The 17,685-nt window shown below is 41.2% G+C and overlaps 2 protein-coding genes across 16 annotated transcripts in view; one reads left to right on the top strand and one right to left on the bottom strand.

Moving 5' to 3' along the window:
- Positions 1-154, bottom strand: part of ERC1 (ELKS/RAB6-interacting/CAST family member 1) — a 308,860-nt gene extending 308,706 nt beyond the window's left edge. For all 13 annotated transcript variants that reach the window (XR_013944890.1, XR_013944891.1, XR_013944892.1 and 10 more), the window contains exon 1: positions 6-154. The gene's annotated coding sequence lies outside the window, so the exon portion shown is untranslated. The remainder of the gene's footprint in view (positions 1-5) is intronic.
- On the top strand, positions 102-15,763 carry RAD52 (RAD52 homolog, DNA repair protein). Of its 3 annotated transcripts, none has more exons than XM_080576100.1 (13): positions 102-232; positions 2,204-2,331; positions 5,604-5,692; positions 6,970-7,071; positions 7,625-7,718; positions 9,051-9,118; positions 9,403-9,521; positions 9,612-9,687; positions 12,589-12,785; positions 12,990-13,132; positions 13,758-13,838; positions 14,396-14,641; positions 14,936-15,763. In XM_080576100.1, exons 3-13 carry the CDS (start codon positions 5,606-5,608, stop codon positions 14,989-14,991), a joined length of 1,269 nt encoding a protein of 422 aa, XP_080432226.1. In that variant the 5' UTR covers positions 102-232; positions 2,204-2,331; positions 5,604-5,605; the 3' UTR covers positions 14,992-15,763. The 3 variants fall into 3 exon arrangements, with proteins under 3 accessions (XP_080432226.1, XP_080432225.1, XP_080432224.1); XM_080576099.1 differs by having other exon boundaries at positions 14,933-15,763; XM_080576098.1 differs by having other exon boundaries at positions 14,396-15,763.
- The last annotated feature ends 1,922 nt before the right edge of the window (positions 15,764-17,685 follow it).

The raw sequence follows: 17,685 nt of genomic DNA, 5'->3' as shown, positions 1-17,685 counted from the left end.
CTCACCTGCGCGGCGGCTGCCGCGGCACCGGCACCGGCGGCGGGCGGGCGGCGTCGCCGTCACCCCGGCGCCCCCCGGCGCGAGCCCCCCGCGCCCCGCCCCCCGGCGGCCGCCCCGGCGCTGCGTCAGCTCCCGCGGGCGGTTTGGCTCCTCCGCCGCGCCGTAGCGTCCCTCCCGCCTCGGCGCCTCTTCCTGCGCGCGGCGGCGGCGGCGGCGGCCGGGCCCGGCACAGGTACGGGGCGCGGGGCGGCCGCGGGAGGGGCGGGGAGGGGCGCGCGCGCCGGGGGCGGCCGTTGGTGGGCGCGGGCAGGGCCGGCCCGCCCCGCCGCATCCCCCCCACAGGGCTCACGCGTTTTCTATGCTGGTTGGAATCAATTTCACGTGTGGCAGTTGTGTTTGGCGAAACTAGAGGGTTTCCTCGGTCGCAGTGTCACGCAGGGTGTGCTTCCCCGCTGCTGAGGGGAGTTTAAAAGCCTCTCCTCTCTTTTCCTTGGGATGGCCGAAGTGGCTTGTACATAAATGATGCGATCATGAATCAATCTGACGTACGTTTAGAAAGAAGTATCCACATAAATAATTTATTCTTAGGTATTTGAGAAATATTTTTGCCAGACCTTTTCTCCAGAACAAGCTCCTTTCTTTTCATAGAGTCATAAAGATGTAAAACACCTCCAAGATCATCTGGTCCAACCATCCCCCTACCACCAATGTCACCCACTAACCCATGTCCCCAGGCACCACGTCCAACCTTCCCTTGAACACCCCCAGGGACGGTGACTCCACCACCTCCCTGGGCAACCCGTTCCGATGCCTGGCTGCTCTTTCTGAGAAGAAATGTCTCCTCATTTCCAACCTGAACCTCCCCTGGCGCAACTTGAGGCCGTTCCCTCTAGTCTTATCACTAGTTATCTGCGAGAAGAGGCCGACCCTCAGCTCCCCACACCTTCCTTTCAGGGAGTTGTAGAGAGCATTAAGGTCTCCCCTGAGCCTCCTCATCTCCAGACTGCACAACCCCAGCTCCCTCAGCCACTCCTCACAGGACTTGTGTTCCAGGCCCTTCACCAGCTTCGTAGCCCTTCTCTGGACACGCTCCAGCACCTCGATGTCTTTCTTGTAGTGAGGGGCCCAAAGCTGAACACAGCACTCAAGGTGCGGCCTCACCAGAGCAGAGTACAGGGGGACGATCACCTCCCTGGTCCTGCTGGCTGCACTATTCCTGATACAGGCCAGGATGCTGTTGGCCTTCTTGGCCACCTGGGCACACTGCCAGCTCATCCGTCTTTACAAACGTGAAATGAGCTGTTCAGGAGTGAATTGTTCACTTCTTGTAGCTGTAAGGTGTTCAAGTTTCGTGCCTGGAAAAAAGCTTGTATGCCAAACAAATGGTTTCTGTTTTCCTTAAGTTCTGCATATTGTCATAATAAGAGATTGCCTCTTATTGTAAACCTAGCTTATCATTTGTTGTTATAGGAGATTTTTTTCTTTATAATTTCATTAAAAGGTTCTTTGTGAGAGAGTGCCAGGTAATTCATTTGATGAAACATCTTCTATACAAAATTATATAGTAATGCAAATAAAGCGAGAAGTGACATGAGATACATATATTCTTAGAAAGCAAATATATGTCAAATTTAGAACGTTTTGGAATGGTCTGTGCTGGTATTGATGTATTTTTAACTATGTGGATCCTTTGCAGGCAAAAGTGACAATGGGGCACAATTTTAAAACAGTGAACAAAATCATGTAGGAGAGAAGTAATTTATACCTAACATAACTATTAAGAATGCGTTTGGAGGAGTAACCAGCAAAACCAGAAAAATATGCAGTCTCAAGCACAGCAACACATACATTAAACTAATCCATTTGTATTGGAAGTGGGTTTGTAATTGCAGGGGAGGTAGGGTCCTATAACTACTTTCAATGGATGTATTGATGTTCACAAAGGCTGTCATAACAGGAAACTCACCATAATGGGGAGATAATTTTCTTATCCTGTGTTCCAGAAATGCAGGAATTTACTGGATAGGCTTCATTTCAGATATTGGATGGTTTTGAATATTCTTAAAGAGAAACACTCGCTCACAAATTTACCAAGTTTCTATGCTTAAGCTGGATAAAGGTTATAAAAATCTTTATGTGGTGCTCGTTACAGCATTAATAAGTTAAAAGTGTAACCTGAATTAGTGTGTTCTGGTTTGTGCAGGCAGGGTGTCATCGTCCCAAACATACCAGAAGTAAACCCAGTCCTGTCTGATAAACCTGAGGGTTAAAGGGATTTGCTTTTGAAGCCACACCCACAGATTCCACTGAATTAACTGGGACTGCTTGAAGGTATGTCAAATCTGAAACGTGTGTACCTGAGGAGAAATTGTTAACATTGTGTTCCTATGCCTTGAAAGCAAATACATTTTAACTACTACAGACAGCACAAACTTTCTGTGTTACATGTTTTCATTCTCTTTTTGGAGTGCGTTTACTGTAGAACATAGCCTAGATCAACAGCAATGAGAGGCATTGATAGGGTATATTGATAGGCAAGCATCAGAGGCCAACACCCAGATTTTTCTCAGCAGCTGCTCTGTTCACTACCCCCATACAAACCAATACACACTTTAGAGTGCTATAGAAAATTAATATTTCATATCGGGTTTCCCCAAACAGCCTTTTTTTTGATTGAATACCTAATTTGTTGAAATTTTAAGCTTTCGTTACTGACACTTAAAAAGCAATGTTAAACACAATAGTGGTAACAGCTGTTAAGATTCTTTGCCTGTTCTAGTCTACCACGGCAGTGTTCTGAAGCACAGTGCAACGCCTGTAGTCTTGTGTGTGTTTTTCTCAATGATAAGAAAACTTTCTGAGAACATTACCGGTTAAAATGAAAACAATTCCCCATAAATAACTAATAATGGTCACAGTCACAGATGTAATAAATGATAATTCCTAGGTATCTCTAAACTATCCTCTAAATCATCCTCCATACACAGTAAGAATATATGAACTTCAATTTTTAGTATTTAAAGGCAGTTTGAAAATATGGCTTTTTAGCACTGGTTTATGCATCAGGAGATCTCCTACCACTGCCCTAGAGGGTGTTTGAGGCTCTTTTGTTCTCTAGTCAATAGCTTATCGTTATCATCTACTTCAGTATTTTAATGTTTCATGTGAGTTAAAACATACGGGGAGAAGGGGAGAAAGGAAACAACATTCTACTGAGGAGTGGAAATCTTGCCTTCCCTAGTTCCTGGTTCCGATGTCGAGGGAGATTTATAATTCCATTTGCAGAATTAATATTTCTTTCTTCTGAACTCCTGCTCAAATAATTTTGAAATTGAAGTCACTGTCACTTTGAAATGCTCTGAGAATTGCTTGGAGACTTAGGGCCTTGCTGTGCTGCGTTTCACCAGATTGAAAAAAGAAATCACATTGCTCCAGTAGAATGTTTGGCTTAAACAAGATTCACAGCTGAAGCAAACTGTTGGTACAAGCAAAGCCTGAAACTAAACCAGCATCAGCTGTCTCATTCACACAAGCTGTACAGTAAATCATAACTTGAATACAAACCACTGACATGTTTAAACTGTTTATTGCAAAGACGTATATTGCTAGAATTTTCTAGTGGAATCCGATCCATTAGATTAAAGCCATATGATGTGATGCTATTTTTAGTGGAATTCCGTGTTTCCTCATTCTCATTCAAAATCAAACCCTATACCTTATTCAGAGTTTTGTTAAAGCTGTATCTCTTTATAGAATTTAGACTGACAATGGTGCACACCTGATAAAAACTTAAAGGGTTTAATATTGATTTCAGTTAAAGCAGTTTTACTTCAAACTGCCACCCACCTGCTGTGTGCGTGTAGATTTGTGGCAAACTGCTAACAGGGCTGTGTAGGCAAATGCACACATTTCGTGCATTGCTTTTTCTCCCACAGGCTTTATGCTGATTAGGATCTGATTTAGGCTGCCTGGAGAGAAAAAAATATACAGTATTGTTCAAACTTTGATTTCCTCCACCACTCCCTCACCTATTTTTTTCTCTCTCTAAATGTCTCCTTGCAATGGATGCAGTGGACTCTGCTTAAAAAGGGGAATAGCCTACCTAAATCACGAGTACATCTCCTGGTAATATGAATTTCTGTACGTTCTCTTCCAAAACCAAATATGCTTACCACAAATTGCAGCTAACTTTTGATTGCAACATATTTAACTGTATAAGCACTATGCAATTACACAACTGTGGGACAGAAGATAAATAATTATAGCCAACCAAAATTAAGGAGAATTTTAGCTACACCTAGTATAATATTGGTATTCACACTTGCCAAGGAAATGGCTACTATCCTTTTTTCTGAAAATTGCTTTGAAGTTCTTCCTAGAAATTTGGATTCCTTGTTTAGAGATCAGAAAAACAACTTGTTTGAAAAAGTGCTGAACGTGAAGTACAGTAGCAAAACATAATATTTGTTAGGCTCCTACTGACTGTCAGATATCACTATCTGTAGAGGATTTTAAACTTTCTTCAACTGTTTTGATATCCCATCTGTCCTGTATGTAGATTGACTTGCCTTATATTTGTGTTGTATATTGAAGTCTTATATAGACTGATAAAGTCAGCTGTACTCAGCATTTGTGCAAATACAATACAAGATTGCCTCTGTGGGCTCATACCAAAGTGTTGCTGCAGCTCCTTTGTGCTCCTGTTGTATAAACTCTCAGCACCACTTCTCCAGCAGCACTGTGGAGTGGAAGCCCAGTTACCACTCGGCCGTTGTTGGATACTGACTTGGAAAAGGGTGCCATCTACTGAATTATCGGCACAGCTTCTTAAAACAGATTCTGTACAACTTCTGTATGATTTTCAGCTCTATGTGATTTATGTGATACTGTCATAACCCAAGACAATTATAGTCAAAACAATAATTTAAAATGAAGATGAACGAATCAGGGTATGGACAAGTACTATTTTAGAAAGCTCCTTTTGCTTTTTATCAAAGTATTGGTGAATATTGAAAGCAATGTAGGAAGACAGTGCTGAAAGGATGCGAAAGAACGAGACGTTTTGGTTTTCCTTACCTCGAATTGTACAATGCATTCACGCTTATCTAAAAGGAAAATATATACGTATGTTACCAGTTTCATATTTAGAATAATGACTCAAAACATTTTGTTGGTGTTGTTCTAGTCTGATCTTATACAAGATCCAGATGCTGTGGAATTTTTATTTATTTATTTTACTAGCAAGAATAATTTATTTGTTCTTTAAATAAAATAATAATTTAATTCAATTCAAGCTCACCCTCATTGTTTTTAATGAATGAAGGACCAGAACAGCACCTCTGCTTCCCCGATAAAGCTAGCTATTTCTACCTGCATAGTATAACATACTTAAGAAGAGTTTTAACTGTTACAAAACATCACAAGACAAATTTCTAATTGGTCCTGCAGAAGTTCCATGGAGTGAGAATTATAATATTAATGTCTAATATATTGCAGTGGACTCAACACTTGCTGGGCATTGGACTTCAACACCTTTTTGACATGTCTTCTTATGGACTGTTGGTCCTGTTACTTTCAGCATTTGTATTTTCTTTTATCTTCAGGGATGCCTGAAAGTCAAGGGAAAGACAGCGAAAGCCACATCAGCAGCAGCAGTTCCAGCACTAGCAATTCAGTTGCTCGCTTTGGACAGGTCAGTTCCTTTGTCCCGAGAGGGAAGTGGAAGTTCTGTGCTTGCACTTCTGGAAATCTGCTCTGCATATTTCCTCCTTTTAAAGTTGGATACTGTGCCATAAAATGGCTCATTTTATTCTCTTATATTGGGGATGGCTTGGCTCATGTTTACACACGTTCTCAGTACTGGTTCAGAAAAGCAAACTGCTTTCATTCACCTACTTAAAAGAAATAAATTGGGGAAAATGTACGATAATCAATTTTCCTTTTTGGCAGCGAAATCCCTTCCCCACGATAGGCATTTATACATAGTTTCTTAATGTGCACATATATTCTCCATTTTTCCTTACATCTTTTGGTAACAAGTTCACATTCTAGTACCACAAAAAGACCAAGTTATTCCCTTAAGTTTAAACAGAACCAAAGATAAATGCATGAGGTTTGGCAGGCACTAGAACTAAATGGCACACGCACTGTCAAATACTGTTCTACTGAGTGATGAGGCAGCCAATATGTGAATACACAATACTTATGATACAGGTGGTGAAATCTTTGTTCTGTCCCACATCATGACGTAGCAGCACAAGCTTTATCATGCTTGAATCCTTAAACATGCAATTAGGCCTCTCTAACCTTCGCAGAATGTAAATTGTATTTCTAGTAACACATGCAGCAAGTTACAACACTCTGGGCTTCCTAATGATACCAGTGGTGCTGGAGTTATCCAGAGGACCTTCCCTGCACTAGGGGAATATGCTGAACACTACTCAATACATTTCCAGTTTGACTGGTTGCCTGAGCTGTTGTCCTCTCTGCCTTTGATGGAATATGGTGATAGAGTAAGGTTAAACGTTGGTTTTGTTGGATTTTTTAAACATTTCCTGTGAAGAATTATATTTTATTTTTGAAAGGTATGTACAAACATATACTTGTATGCTTATGTTAGGCAGCCATGACTAGGACTATGACCACATTAAGATTTCGATAGGACACTAACAGACCTGTCTCATTTAAGTTCTTCTAATGTAAGTGATGCTTATGAAAAATGGAAAAAACTACTACAGTTTAATAATTAGTGTTTGTATACATGTGACCTCAAGAATAAGGAAAAAACAACAATATAATGCACAAGTGTATACACACACCCCAACTTGTCGGTTACACCCTGATTCTAAAAATGGATCATACGCCTCTTGAAAGAACAGTATTTGGAAAATGGAATTAAGAATTGAAATGAGGAGAAAAGGGGGAGCTAATATGGAGGGAGTGAGAAATTTTGTCTTTGTTTTCATCAAGTGTCAATATACAGCAAATGAGTATCAAGCTATCCAGCATGCTCTTCGTCAGAAACTGGGTCCAGAATATATCAGCAGTCGACAAGCTGGAGGAGGACAAAAGGTATGAATCAACTTGCAGATATTTCAACTCACATTTTTTCCAGGAGAACTACTGTAAAAATAATAAATAAATAAATAAAATTTTTTTGAAGTTAATTTCCCACTGGTAGCGCAATACACAAATATGAAAGCAAAATCAGGATAGCATAAACTCTGGCTTTAACTTAGCCAAAGGTCCTTATACACTTTAGGAAAAGCCACTTTTGAGTGCTTCATCCTTTAAAAGGGAATATTTGTCTACTTGTGGAACATTAAGGTTTTTCTCAGAACTGGAATATATGAATCATTATATGACATTAGGTGCATTTTTACCTCTTTAGCATCTGCTACCTCTACTTCCATTAATTCAGTTCTGTTTTCAGTCAATTCCCCCCACCACAGCTGTTATCAGGAGAAGGTGAACTTAATCTGGACCATCATTCACATTATCCTAAATTTAGCTCTGGTTCTTCAGTTTAAGACAATCTGTAGTCTCTTTTTAAAATAAATCATGTATATATGTGTGCATATGTATATATATGTAGGTATACATGCATATATGCCTTTCTTTTCAGGTCTGCTACATTGAGGGTCACAAGGTAATCAGTCTGGCCAATGAGATGTTTGGCTTCAATGGCTGGGCTCATTCAGTCACTCAACAGAATGTTGGTAAGTACCTCTTTAGGATTAAAAAAAAAAAAAAAAAAAAGTCTTCTTGTTTCACAATGAAGCCCTGAAGGAGAAGTCTTTCAGAAAAGGACAAGAGTATCTATCCAAGGACATGGTCACTTCAAAGAGGGGGGATATATATTTTTTGGTATGTATTTTAAGTGTTAGAACCTGGCAAAAGGCATGTGGAATTTTCAGGTGTCTTAGCACCGAAAATTTAATTATAATATAGGGTTTTTTTTCTATTTAGCTCTTGCACAGGAATATGTCAAATTAATTATTCTAAGGGTGTGTATTAGCTATTCTAATCAAGTTTTGTGATCTCTGTGGGAACAGCCAGTCAAGAGTTACGACAATTAAACCATTTGTTTTAACACCCAGCAGCCCTGAGCCTACTGTCATTCTCACCTGTAATTTTTGCATTCTAAAAAGTATCTCTGAGTTAATATTCCCCTAATCTTTAGGGTCCTTTTTTTTTCCCCCCCCATACCGATTCCTCTTCTAGCAAATATTTTTGTAGTAGAAAGTTTTGGAAAAACACTTTCAAGGAAATGATCTTTGGATGTTCTTAAAGCTTAAGCTTCCCCTGTCCTGAAAGTTGAAATAGTGGCTTCTAGAGAAGCATTGTCCTTGCAGATCTGCTATGCTTAGGTCCAAGTCAAGCTGTTGAAGTAGCTCAACCCAGCTGAGTATATGTACATCTTTGCTTCTCTGCCTCACTCACGGCCACCCCATCCCCACCCCACTGCATCACACCCCCCACACTTTCAGGAATATTTCATACCTGTGGCTGGTAGATTCTAGACATAAAGCAAGTTATTTCGTGGTTTTTCACCTAGCATGTACCACTTTTTTTTTCCCCCTTTTCAGTCAAGAAAAGACTGATGTAGTTCAAACTTTTTTTTCCCAAAATTATCCTATAACAAGTCATACCTTAGCAGTTAAGAGACAGAAGATTGTTATACTTGTTTATAAACCCATGTATCAAAAAATGATTGCACCTCTGGCAAGTTTACAAAACAATCGATCAAGTGGACCAGATGAGTGCAGAGTTTATACACACAATAGCAGGGTGCAAGTGTATGGCAGGTCTAGACGCTGATAACCAGAAAACATAACATAACATACTCAAAGCATATATTCAAGTTATCATTCTCAGCCCACAGTTAATATCTTGTAAATCGTGCTCCATTTGGTAGAAGACACAGTATCTCAGGCCCGTTCAGCAAGTATGCTGCAGGTTTACAAATATCCTGAAGAAATGCAATGAGATCTACATGTGGATCAGAAGTTTTTTCTATTATTTAGGATGTTACATTTTTCCCCCCCCAGACTTTGTTGACCTCAACAATGGCAGGTTCTATGTGGGGGTCTGTGCATTTGTGAAAGTTCAGCTTAAGGTAAGTGGACTTTTTGTTTGCTCTGTCTGTAGCTGAGCAATTGCTTAAGGCTGGGAAAGAAAGTTCATGCGTAGGTCAGGCTGCGGTTCTCAAGAGTATTCCGCTATACGAGAGAATATAGTGGCGTCTAAAACATTGACCTTGCTATAGAACATCCAGCTAAGAGTGAATAATCAGGCTTAGGAAAGCACAGCATCTAATGAGAAGTGATAGATGTGCAGAATCTTCCTTATACTTAGTTGTTTGTTGTGTGTGTGTGTATTTTTTTTTAAATCTTACTGCAGGATGGGTCATACCATGAAGATGTAGGTTATGGAGTCAGTGAAGGCCTTAAGTCTAAGGCCTTGTCCTTAGAAAAGGCAAGAAAGGAGGCAGTAACAGATGGACTGAAGAGGGCGCTCAAGTAAGTGAAGATCAGTACTTGCACATTTGCAGAAGGGTATTGAGAGTTACCTGCTGTTTTCGGTGACAATTAATTGTCTTTGTTTCTCAGGTGCTTTGGGAATGCTCTTGGGAACTGCATCCTAGACAAAGACTACCTACGAGCTGTGAATAAACTTCCACGTCAGGTGCAGTACATGGTCTTTTACAGCAGGGACTGTTAGATATTGATTGTTCCTGATCATTCATGTTAAAAGGAATTTAAACAATAACATAAATGCACCTTATTCCTGAATATTTCCTGCTATGAGATCCACAGCATTTTCGTGCTATTTTGATTGCATGAACTATCTTACTGAGTTGTTCCCTAGCATTTTACCAGAACTACTCCAAAGTTTAACCATTTGCATTAGGCAAGCTTCCTGTGGTGAGGAAACAGTATTCTACTCAGGATCTTATGTGACATTTAGTGCCATGTTGTTTAAGTCTCTCTTTAGTGCCAGTAATGCATACAGTTATGTCTGTGTTCATAATAGGTTAAATGCTACATCAGCAATTGCTCACTGTTTAAACTAGCTTTTTCTAGGTGTCATCTCCTACACATGCTGCAGTTGCTAAGCCCATTTAAGCTTTGTCAGTTGCACCAACTCATTTCATCACTCTCATCCAGCCACTTGTGCTTAAACGTTCATCAGCAGTGATACCACTATCATTCACAGATGTATCACAAATGAAATTGAAATCCTTGGGAGAGTAGTGTCTGTCAAGGCAGTGTGCATTGTATTTTGCCCTGTATAAGACAACAGGCAGAACTGTTCTTTGTTTGTTCTCATTGACAGTGGTAGCACAATCTGATTTCTTACTTGGAATTTTAAAATCAGATTTATATGACATATTCCTCTCATTGCTGGACTTTTTCAGGAATCAAAAAAAGGATAGAAGTTGACTTCATACAGTGACACGATTGGCAGTTGCTGGAAGAGGTGATAAGAGGTTGTAGGCAAAAAATAGCCAGACAGTACATCTATTATCTGCATGACCTACCCTAAAACAGATAAAGCTCCTGTCTGCATTTCTGCAAAATCAGGACTATTTCATTTAGTCCTGAAGTCTCTCAAGGTGACAGCCTGTATGTTAACCAGTGATCAGCAGGAAGAACTGTTCTCTACATTTTAGTGAGTTCTGGCAGAAAATAAGGAGTTTTTCCATGAGGAAGACTTCATCCTTCAAATAAAGTTACTTAAAATTAAGCAAAATCCATACAGTAGCAATACCAATATGTGTGCTGATGGTTGTCTTGTCCTTTCACTAATTGTTATTCAAACCTCTGCAAAGCTCTAATGCACATCACCACCTAGATAGAAACTATACTCAGCATGGCCATTGCAAAAAAAGTTTAGTGTGCCTGTATTTTAGCTCTCAGAGGTCTGTTCATTGTTCTGTTTAGAATAGTTAACAAGTAGTTATTTTGGTAACAATATTTTTGTACTGTGGTCTCAAGCAAAGTTAGTTTCAAAAGGTGATTTCAGCTTTCAATGTAATCCAGTTGGGTCCTTCCCAAAAGAACACTGCAAAATACTAGATACATTTATGTTACAAAGGCGGAGCCTAAACCTTTAGACTGGATCCTAAAAGAATGTGGCTGTTGCCAGTTGCTTCAAAGTCTTACCACAGAAAAGCAAAAGAGGTAATTGTATTTTGTTGTTGTGATACATTAGCAGCACACAAGTGTCCCTGCAAATATCCTCTGCTTGGCTTCAAAATGTACCCGAAAGTTGCAACTGAATGATGAAAGCTGGGTGCATTAGACTTGGCTGCTGGAGAATAAAGAATAGTGTTAGGAAAATATACATTCTAACTTGCTTTAAACGCCTCAATAGTATATACTACTTAGCAAATGGTGCCTCTTTAATATAAGAATAGTTAGTTTGTACAGCTGATGGGTACATGCCATTACTTTCCCTGCCATCACTATGGTTCTGAACAGTACGGGTCTTTCTGAACAGTAATAAGCCATGTTACTTCTTGCTTTGCTTTTCAGGCTCCTTGCTTACCTTTAGGTTTCAGTTTGCAAGGAAGGAGCTGCAGTTACTCTACCCTCTGAAGTACTAGGTCAAACAGTGAACCTTCCGAGGTAACCAACACCATGGAGAAATGCCTCTTTTGGAGGTCTCTGGCCCAGAGAGAGGAAAAAAAAATGTGTTGTACATTCCGTCAATGACAACAGTACTGTAAGCCCATTCTTTCAGAGTTACCACAAAGTGTGCTTTGGCATAACGTATTAGTATTGCCCGTATTAGTATTAAAGGTGCCCTGGCTGTTAATTAACATTAATCTTGTTAGCTCCTGATGTGTACCAGCTGGGGGCAGTAGGCCCCTAGGCAGTAACCTACCTTGCACATTGAGGAACAAGTAAGCCTTTTACCGCTGCTGATCCATGGAGCTGCATAGGAAGGCTACCTTCATCATAACGGGATCTACTGAACTCTGCTGGTCAGCCTGGAGCCCTAATATGGCTCTGTCTAGCTAACTTAGGCTGTAGGAACTGATCCAAATTAAAGATGAAACAGATTTCTGTTTTGCCAGGGTCATTTTCTATTAGTGGTGTTGCCACAAACTTGTAAAATCACAGAGACAAACCATTTTGTCTTTAATAGAAACAGAGTACAATACCTTCCTCAGTGACCACATGCTCACAGAGCAAGTGTCTGCCATTGTCCTTTAATACACTTGTGAAAACAGAACTGGCAAAACTAACAGATGCCAACAACAGACTTGTGAGACTGAGGAGCTACAAAATTCTTCCTCTATTCTCAGATGCAGCAAGCACAATATGGGGAGACATGAGATATCTGCCCTGAAGCACTCAACTATTAAACTGACACAAAGTTGCATGAATTTAGTAATAAACTACATCAGCAATGTATTAAAAATGCATTTTGGTTTCCTATCTTACTGCTCCACTTAGGGCGAACAAAATAAGATTTCCTAACAGAATATATAGAAAAATATATAGAAAAAGCCTGTGCATATTTCATTAAGTTGATGACAGAAATTTCTGAATATATTTTCTTTTTTTTCTTTTGTAGATACCCCCTGAGTTAGATTTGGTGAAAGCTAAAAGACAGGACTACGAGCCTGAAATTGAGAAAGCAAGATTCAACAGCTGTTTGGAAAGGCAGAACACAGGATGGAGAGAGCACCGTGAGATGGCATCTACTTGTAAATCTAGTCACACAGAGGCTTCTGTAGTGACGGAAGATGAGAAACAGCCAAACAGTTCCAGGTGAGACCACTACTATGCATTTATTTTACAAGATATGTTACAAGTTACTGTTCCCTTTAAAACATGGAGATCGCCCAAAGTAGAAGATGCCATAAAATACCAGTTCAGTGGATTTTGCTTGCTGTTATTTCTTTATACAACTTTCTTCATAAAAGATAGTTGCTGCAATCCTATTTTAACTAATTTTGTGCTTACCTGGGGTAGGGGCAGAAATTCAGGTTCCTTAGCTATTGAGTGTGATGCCACTTACCAGCGGAAATTGCGTCAAAAGCAGCTACAGCAACAGTTCCGGGAACAGATGGAGAAGAGATGTCAGGTTACAGAAGTCACTCCTAGCAGCAAACAGGGTAAGATGTGGCATTAAAAATTGACAGTTTTAATGATGGCTACTGGCAGGCGCACATTATTCGTAGCACAGGAGCCTGACCAGTTTCTTTTGCTTCTGTACTGTACTATCACACACCTTTGAGACCAAAGGAAAGAGGATCATCATACTCGTTTCCCCACATTCTCAAAGTAACAGGAATGTCACCTCCAAAACTACATAATTAAAACTGTAACCCTACAGCCACTCTAAAGCTTCATGTAGCACAGCCATTGACACCTGTACCATTAACATGCTGCATCAGAGCTGAAGCTGCAGCACTTCACTGAGGCTGGCAAACAAACCTTGCATTAACCACTAATATGTTGGTCCTCACTCATGGGGAAGTCTGGACAGCTGTGTTGTAAGCAGGAACTTGGGGGCAGGGTAAAACAGGCTAAAAAACATCTTACAGTGGTGCAATTGCTCTTACTAGTCATCATCAGCATCTCACCATTCCACATACTGCTTCCAAAATGTAAGCAGTTGTGGGAAAAGAGGGCACCTGGTGGCAGCTGGTGATGATCATTTCAGACTTATGCTCTGTTAAGGAGGAACAAGAGTTCTTCTGTATTACTAACTTTAATCTTTGTGTTACCTCTGTCTAGCAACAGCCCATCCTCCTGTAAAACAGGACACTCCAGCAGCAGTACAACAGGAACTAGCAATAGAAGAAGATTTCTTTGCAGGTCAGCCAAAAATAATTAATGTTAATTAATTGTTATTGTTAAATCATGTTAAATCATTAACATTTATATTAACTCTTCGAAGTAGCATAAAGGTAAAAGTTGTGAAGAGGCTGGAATAATAGAAGTGTGAGTCTAATCCTGAGAGTTTAGCAGTAATAACCTTGCTTGAATAGCAGGGAAATGATATTAAAATGTAGAAAAGATGAGATGCCCATCACTACAAGGGGTTTCACACCGTGCCTTTCGGTAGAGCATGGTTATACACGTTTGGTAAACCCTTTTCTTCAAGCAATGTTGCACAGAAACAGAACATCTGCAGGGGCTGGGAGGAAAGTGTCTTTGCCTAACATAACTGGCTATTTGAGTTGCATACCACAGTGTGTGGACATTGCTGAAGTTCAGAGCACAGGGGGTAGTACTGTTCTCTGGTTGTGCACTGACATTTCACTTTTATAGTGGCCACCACCCACTACAGGAGAGTGGGCTGGTCCTGCAGTTATTGTTCCTGTAATGCCATACTGTCACCTGTGGTTTCATCATCTTTTCATTCATTCTAGATGATCCTGAACTTTGGGACATTTCCTTGGAGACCACTGATCTTAACAAGATAATGGGTCACAAAATGGCAGGCCCATTAGCTGGACACCAGACGCCAAAAACACCCTATGGACGTCATCAAATGATTACTCGTAACAGGACCCCTCAGAGAATGAATTATCACAAACCTCCTGCAAGACCTGCACAATTGCCGCCATCTGCTACTCGCATGAGCAACAGCCACGGTGCCGACCAGCATACACCAGGTACGTGCTATAATGAAATGACCACGTTCTTTCTGTCTTACAAACAGCTCCTGACTTTGAAAGCATTGCTAAATTGCTTTGAACGCACTAGTTAGATTATTAATCTGGAGAGGGAGAAACATCCCTCTTTTCTCGGACCTGGCTGCGGACTGCTGTGATAGTGGGCTAGGACAACTATTTTTTCCATCCAACTATCCTCTGAAGGAAGAGCTAAATAATGACTCACTGAGCACTTACAGAAGCAGAGAAAAGCTTTAAGAAACTTCGATTTCTCACTGTCTCCCTGTTTAGCAGAGCCCAGCCCTCACAGAAGTCAAAGCTTGAAGAAAAGGAGGCTAGAACCTACATAGGACACCTGATGGTATCGTTACCTACATACTGGGTTACATCAGAAGACTGCAGCTGGCTGTTCAAAGTATGTGAGGAAGACTAATCTATTAATAGATTGTCCTGTATGTTATGATGAAGCCACACAGAAGAGTCTACTACAACCGGCAAGAACTTCACCTGCTTTTGGGTTGTTACATATTTCAGATTTTTTCTATGAACAAGTAATCATTTATGCTTCTGCAGCATCCACTTGTGGCTCTATTACAAGCTGGCGTTACAAGTAATTTGCCTGAAATTGTAACACAAGTAATCCTTAAAATGAGTTGCCATTCATCATTTCTTTCTTCCTCAGTGTTACGTTTCAGCATACAGGAATGGTTTTTCAATGAAATGAGGGGGTGGGTTACGGTCACATGAGTGCATACACACTGCTCTCCTGGTCCATGTGGCTGTTTGCAGCTGTGGCAGTACCTGCCTCCATTTGGAGCCCAGCTGTTTGCCCTGGGGCTGCACTGGTCAGAAGCGTTGCCCTTACCCTGACACAGCTCTGCCTCAGATTCTTCCTCAGTCAGACCCGCTTCCTGTCCAGCAGCAGCAGCGCAGCACCTTTGTTCACCTGTGCCAGGGCAGGAGCATGCTGGGATTGCTGCTGAGGAGTACACAGAGCATCTCAGGCTGTTCCTTTGGATTCTTTGTAAAATGAAGGGGAGCTGCAGGTTTTTTTGATGTTTTAAATAAGCTTATAGTCGTATTTTTAACACAAAAATAAACATGAAATTTGGAGAAAACAAACCATACTCGTTGCTCTTCATGCCTCATTATTATTCAAACACTTACAGCTCATTTCCTGTTTAACATGCTCAAAGACACTAATGTGTTCTGACCAGGTGCAAGCAGGAAACTAGAGACACCACTGCGCACAGCATTTGCTTTAACAGGGGGCAAAGGTTCCAGTGGGTTTTAAACAGCGCAAAGCAGCAGAGGTGCCTTCAAATAAGGTGAAAGAAAAAATTTTAGGCAGTGTTTAAGAACCACTCCCATGTCCAGGGTGAGAAGCCCTGCTCTGGAAAGGGAGCAGTTCTGCTGGGCAGCTACCTGGGCCCTTCCTCATGTGGCAAAGCGGCTCAGCTGGAGCTCCTGCTGCCCGGGGGAGGAACCTGGCAGCACCACGGCAGTGTTCAAGCTGGCACCTGCGCTGGCAGCACTCTCCCTGGCAGGTGGCAGTTTGAGCTCCCCACGTGTCAACGCTGGTTCTGCATTACCTGAGGCCCAGAGGCAAGGATGATGATACAGCATGGCTGGAAGTTTGAGCTGAACCAGGAAAATTTACAAGCTTTGGTTAGTCCAACGCCAAAACTGATGTCAGACTTGAAACAGGACCTCATTCCTGTGCTTTGCCATTCCTGGTTTATCTGGATGCGCCTCTTAAAGCAGTCTGTCACATTTGAAGCAGTAAGCATTTATTCCTGTTCCTCCTACTTCACCTTCGCCACTTTTCCTTTTTCCTTAAGTAAACTATTATCCATTTAATTCCCAAACAGGACAAAGAACAAGCATTGATTTAACTATGGAAATACAAGACAAGTTACAGTTAAATGTAATGTATTATACTTAGAAAATAGTTTCAGATTTCACCAATACTGGTTTCTCTCCAACTCAGGGCTGAGGCTCAGGAAAGAAATACATACCACATGTTTGAGTCATGCACCCACTGTTGAAATAAGATACCTGTAAGGAAGGGAATGCACAGACATACAGCATTACTGTATTCAACAAAGCCTCCCTCTCCAAACTTTTACAAGAGAAAAACCTAGAAGTCTAAAACAATTTCGTCAGCTTTCTTGACTCCAGAACAGTGCAATTGTAGATATCTCTGCTAAGAGGAATCACTGCAATATACCTCATGGATTGGTACTTTTTTTTTTAAAAAAAAAAAAAAAAGCCAGTAAAGTTCATACTTGGAGCTTTTTCTTTAAGGACTTGAGCAGCATGACTCGTAACAGAAGCCTTTCTTAAAATGGAAAGAAATGCAGCAGTAATTAGTGTTTAGAAATGTCAAATAATTCCTGCAAGTTACAGCTGCTTGAGAATGACTCTGTAAAGTGGTTCTCCTCTTATACCGTGTACCAGTAGAGTTGCAAATTTGGAGATGGAATTCAGATTAGATCTAGACTAAAGTTAGCCCCCAGCACCACAGGTGCTGCTCCCTTCCACCCAAGAGGAGAGCGATGGGCCCAGCAGAAGGGACTGTTCCCTGCCAGGGCAGGGGCTTCCCCAGCCCTTTTAGCAGCCCTGCTCCAGCTTCATTGCCAAAAAGGAAGCACAGAACCGCGGCTGGTTACACTTTACCTGTGTTGCAGGCTGGGGAGCAGCCAAGTTCCCGAGTGGCCTAGCTGAGTGTTTCAGTAACTGCATGACAGTCTCAGCCATGAGCACTCCCCTACTGCTCTGGGCATTATCCTGCATACCTTCTCCCTCCCTCTTCCTTAACCTCCTGGGACTCCTCCTCTCTGAAAGACTCATTCTATGAATTGCTCTTTGTAGTACCTTGTTTCAGAGAATTTTATTAGAAGGTCCAAGGCTCATCGATCACTGGTTTTGAGAAGTTAAGGGTCTCCTTGAAATGGGTTTCTTGTACTTTCCTGCGATAAATTGGATAACAGTTAAATCACCCCTGAAGCAGGAAGGAAAGGTTGGAACCTGCTGTTCAACAA

Source organism: Anser brachyrhynchus (assembly GCF_964034855.1).
Source record: "Anser brachyrhynchus genome assembly, chromosome: 1".
Classification (NCBI taxonomy): domain Eukaryota; kingdom Metazoa; phylum Chordata; class Aves; order Anseriformes; family Anatidae; genus Anser; species Anser brachyrhynchus.
Note: the sequence above shows the minus strand (reverse complement) of the source record. Positions and strands in the feature narration are given on the sequence as shown.